At 59.5% G+C, this 5,193-nt stretch overlaps 1 protein-coding gene across 1 annotated transcript in view; it reads right to left on the reverse strand.

The window, feature by feature from the left end:
- Window positions 1-1,076: 1,076 nt before the first annotated feature.
- The window catches only part of LOC114002167 (aquaporin-2), a 7,649-nt gene continuing 3,532 nt past the window's right edge, over window positions 1,077-5,193 (reverse strand). The window contains exons 2-3 of the mRNA XM_039378820.1: window positions 3,876-3,956; window positions 1,077-2,463 (exon numbers count right to left, since the gene is read on the reverse strand). Of these exons, the coding sequence (XP_039234754.1) occupies window positions 2,248-2,463; window positions 3,876-3,956 (297 nt within the window). The 3' untranslated portion in view covers window positions 1,077-2,247. The remainder of the gene's footprint in view (window positions 2,464-3,875; window positions 3,957-5,193) is intronic.

Here is a 5,193-nt window from a genome sequence, read left to right on the forward strand (position 1 = left end):
GCCAGGAATTCCCACTGGGAAAGGAGGGCTTTGGGCAAAGGGACAGGAATGGGGTGAATTCCATGGTTTAAAGGGCAAAGACCAACCCGAATTCCTCGGGGCGTCCCCAGGTCCTGGCAGGGCAAAGGAAAGGGCGGGGAGGAGGGTTTGGAGGGAGGTTTGGAGTGTAGGAAGTGAGTGATGGGATTTTGGGAAGGAATTGTTCCCTGGGAGGGTGGGGAGGCCCTGGGATGGATTTCCCAGAGGATGCCCCTGGATCCGTGGGAGTGTCCAAGGACGGGCTGGATCCCCTGGGATGGTGGGAGCTGTCCCTGCCCGTGGCAGGGATGGAATGGGATGAACTTTAAGGTCCTTCCAACCCCAACCCTTCCAGGATTCTGATTTTATCAAACCTGAACGTTTCCTTCGTGTGTTCCAGGTGATCCCAGAGGAGCAGGAAGAGAGGGAAGAACAGGAAAACCCGGGAAGGAGATGAAGGACAACACCAGCCCAAGAACAAGCTGGGGCTGAATTTGGGCTGAAAATCAGGTTTCTCATCATCCCAGGACTTGCAAAAGCTCCCTGGTGTGGTCAGAGGGGACTCCCGGACTCATTCCCAGCCCCATCACCTCGGGAAAAGCTCCCTGTGAGTCCCCCTGTGTCCCGCGGGGGTGGGAAGGGAGGATTTGCTTCCTGGCAGCAGCAGAACTCGCGGTTTGTGGGACATTTGTGGGACACTGGAGGAGCTCGGGGGAGCTCCCGAGCCCCTGAGCTGTGCCAGGAGCCGGGCAGGGAGCAGGGAATTCCCCAGGAATGGCCTGGAGTTGTGTCAGGGCAGGTTTAGGTTGGATTTTGGGAAAAGGCTCCTCCCCCAGAGGGTGGTTGGGCACTGCCCAGGCTCCCCAGGGCAGTGGGCACGGCCCCGAGGCTGCCAGAGCTCCGGGAGGGTTTGGATGCTCCTCTGGGGCACAGGGTGGGATTTTAGGGATGGTCCTGTGCAGGGCTGAGGGTTGGACTGGATGATCCTTTTGGGTCCCTTCCAGCTCGTTATGTGAGAAAAATTCCTCCCTTGAATTTCAAAAGGCGGGAAAAACTCCCAAAACAAAAAGGAAGGATTTATTCAGCACGCCAGGGCCGGTCTCACACCGAGTTCTTCGGGGAGAAAAGACCCTTCGGATTTAAATTCCATACATTTTATAGTTTCACAGAATCCCACCCTTTTCAGATAACTTTAATATGTTCATTTTTGCCTAAAAAGCTTTCTTTTCTCTGAAAAAGAGGCTTTCCCTTCCTCCAATTGGCTGCAAGGCGTCCTCTGTCAAAAATGACGGCTCTTGCTTTGTTCTTTTAGCCCAAAGAGAGAGAAGAGAAACCCCCGTGTACAAAATTTCCACGCGGCCCCCAAAGATTTTAATTTTTAAGAACTTTTACATTTCCCTTATCCGGCCGAAAAACAGACCCTGACACCCAGTTCCAAGCGGGACTTGAATATCTCACAACTTCGCCGCACGCCTGTGTACATGAAAATCGGATTTTGTCTCTCATAATTCTGCTCTGGGATTGCGGGGTTCCGCGAAGGGGAGCGGAGTTCAGCGGCGATGAGGCACCGGCGGGTGGAACCCCCACGCCCAGCCCTTAATGACCCCCCTGCGCGGCCCCGCAGGTCCTGCCAGGGTACAACAACCTCCGCAGGTCCTGCCAGGGCACAACAACCTCCCCCGGGCCCCGCGGCCCCCGTCCTGCCGGGGGGAAACGGGGAAGGAGCCGCGCCGGGGGGTCGCGGTGTCCCCCCTCCGGAATCACCGAGCTGGGAGGGGATGGAACGGGGGTCCCACCGACCCCGGGGACGGACCGGGGGGTCGCGGTGTCCCCTCCGGGCATCACCGAGCCGGGAGCGGATGGACCAGGGTGTCGCGGTGTCCCCCCTGGCATAACCGAGCTGGGAGCGGACGGGACGGGCGTCGCACCGACCCCGGGGACGGACTGGGGGGTCGCGGTGTCCCCCCCGGCATCACTGAGCTGGGAGAGGACGGAGCGGGGGTCCCACCGACCCCGGGGACGGACCGGGGGGTCGCGGTGTCCCCTCCGGCATCACCGAGCTGGAAGGGGACGGAGCGGGGGTGGCAGTGACCCCGAGCCCCCCCCGGGAGACGCGGCACGAAGCGGCACAGAGAGGGGAGAGAGGGGACAAGCTCATGCGGGCGAGCGCTCCGGGAGGTTTCCAGCTCCTCTCCCGGCCCGTCGGAGGGGAGGGGGGTTTTTGTGCCGTTACACCTTCTCGGACATGCCCCGGGGCGGGGGGTGCGGCGAGTGCAGCTCCACCGACTGTCGCCGCCGGGCCTCGCGTTCCGCCCAGTCGGGCTCGGGTTCGCGGCCCCGCAGGATGGCCAAGCGCTCCTGCAGCGTGCGGGGCTGCGGGCACAGCACGTAGTTGTAGAGCACCGAGGCCGCGGCCGCCCCGACCAGCGGCCCCACCCAGAAGACCTGCGGGAGGGACGGCGTGAGGAAACCCGGGGGGGCCGGAGAGACCCTCCCGGGGATGGGGTGGGAGAGATGAGGAGCGTCCCGAGGGAGCAGGATGGAACTCGGCTCTGCTCCAGGGGTCTGAACTCCCACCCAGCACCCCAACATTCCCAACCACCCAGAAGAGCTGCGGGAGGGATGGGAGAGCAGCGTGAGGAAACTCGGGGGGGCCAGAAAGACCCTCCCGGGGATGGGGTGGGAGAAACGGGAGAGATGAGGAGCGTCCCGAGGGAGCAGAACGGACCCCGGCTCTTTTCCGGGGGTCTGAACTCCCACCCAGCGCCCCAACGTTCCCAACAACCCAGAAGAGCTGCGGGAGGGACGGGAGAGCAGCGTGAGCCAAACCGGGGGGGTCGGCGAGACCCGTCCAGGGACGGGGTGGGAGAACCGGGAGTGATGAGGAGCGTCCCGAGGGCTGCCACAGTTCCTCCTGGGAGCAGGATGGAACCCGGCTCTGCTCAGGGGGTCTGAACTCCCACCCAGTGCCCCAACGTTCCCAACCCCCCTCTGCCGTCCATCTCCTCGGCTCAGAGCCCCTCGTTGGTGCTGGGTCTGCCCTGGACGTGCTGAGGGGTTTGGGCTCCTCTGGAGGAGCAGCTTCCCGAGGGTTTGTGCTCTGGGGAGCACCAGGAGGAGGAAGAAAAAGAGAAGGAGGAGGAGGAGAAGGAGGAGGAAGAAGAGAAGGAGGAAGAGGAGAAGGAAGAGGAGGAGGAAAAAAAAGAGGAGGAAAAGCAGAAGGAAGAGGAGAAGGAGGAGGAAGAGAAGGAGGAGGAAGAGGTAGCACCTTGGCCTGGACCCCTCTGAGCTCATCCCCCCAAACCCCCCCAGCTCAGCCTCCAAAGGTGCTCCTTGATGACGGAAATCCCGGGATGTCCCGAGCTGGGAGACCCCACCAGGACCATCCAGTCCAAGCCCAGGACACCCCAACAATCCCCCCTGTCCCTCAGGGCATTCTCCAAACCCTCCTGGAGCTCTGGCAGCCCCGGGACCCCGGTGAGCCCCAATACCAGCGAGCATTCCCAAAGGATCCCATGGAAAAGGGGTCCCTAAATCCACTGGGAAGCAGGAAAGGTCCTCAGCGAGCCCGAACACCGGGAACGTTCCCAATGGATCCCATGGAAAAGGGATCCCTAAATCCACCGGGAAGGGATTCCCCACACTCCACTGGCTTTGCTTCTCCTGCCCAGTCCCGCCAACCAACCCCGCTCCTGCCGCAATCCCGCTGGGATGAGCCGGGGCAGCACCTCCTCCTCCTCCTTCTCCTCCTCCTCCTCCTCCTCCTCCTCCTCCTCCTCCTCCTCCTGCTCTGGTCCCATCCCCAGCTGGGAAGGAATCCCGAGGGCTCATCCCACCCCCCAGCCCCCCGTCCTTACCCAGTGGTCGCTGAAGTCCCCGACGATGACGGCGGGGGCGAAGGAGCGGGCGGGATTCATGGAGCAGCCGGTGTAGCGGATCTGCGGGAAACCCCTGGATCAAAACCTCCCAAACCTTTGGCCGCATTTGACCCAAATCCTGGGAAGTCTGGATGTGATCCGTGTGATTCATTCCCTTCCCTCCAGCATTCCCAGTGCCGGGAATTCCTGCTGACCCAATGCCCACGAGCTCCAAGGATTGCGGGAGCAGATCCCGCCCGGCCTAATCCCGCGGGAAATTCCTTCTCCTGGGAAGGAATTCTTCAGGAATTCCTGCTCCGAAGGCGGGGAGAGGAGCCATCCCGGGACACGGGGGCTCGTGGATGGAGTGAAGGTGGAGCTTTAGTGCGGGAAATCTGGCAAATCCCGGTGGGAATTCCCGCAGCGTCCATCCCAAACTTCCCAGAGCCTCGGTTCCCAACACACTCATTCCAGCCGGGAAGATCCCGCTGTTCCCTGGGGCTCCGCACGGGATTCGAGGAGCAGCAGAGCCCAGGAAACCGAGGGGTTTTCATGGCCAAAAATTCAGGTTTTCATGCCCAAAAATTAAAGGTTTTCAAGCCCAAAATTAAGATTTTCATTTCCCAAAATGAAGGTTTCTCATGCCCCAAAATACAGGGTTTTTTCTCACCCAAAATTTGTGTTTTCATGTCAAAAATGAAGGTTTTTGTGCCCCAAAATTAAACTTTTTATGCACAAAATTTAAGGTTTTCATGCCCCAAAATTAAAGGTTTTCAAGCCCAAAATTAAGGTTTTCATTTCCCAAAAATGAAGGTTTTTTGTGCCCCAAAATTAAACTTTTTCATGCCCAAAATTTAAGGTTTTCATACTCCAAAATTCATGTTTTTCATGCCCCAAAATTAAGCTTTTCATGCCCGAAATTAAGGTTTTCACACCCCAAAATTAGATTTTCCCACCCCAAATTCCCTCCAATCCATCCCGGCGATGCAGCCCGAGGGTCTTTGCTCTGGACCCCAAAATCTCTGGGTTTAGTACGATTTGCTCACCCCCAGGAGGTGTCCCATGGCCCCATCCCCATTCCCACCCCCATTCCCATCCCCATTCCCATCCCCATTCCCATTCCCACTCCCACTCCCATCCCCATCCCCATTCCCATTCCCATCCCCATTCCCATTCCCATCCCTCACCCCTAGCAGGTGTCCCACAGCCCAATTCCCACTCCCATTCCCATTCCCATTCCCATTCCCATTCCATTGCCATTCCCGTCCCTCACCTCCAGCAGGTGTCCCCCATTCCCATCCCATTCCCATTCCCATTC

Source organism: Pipra filicauda, unplaced genomic scaffold, assembly GCF_003945595.2.
Source record: "Pipra filicauda isolate LSUMZ 115617 unplaced genomic scaffold, ASM394559v2 scaffold1497_size31291_pilon, whole genome shotgun sequence".
NCBI classification, from domain to species: Eukaryota; Metazoa; Chordata; class Aves; order Passeriformes; family Pipridae; genus Pipra; species Pipra filicauda.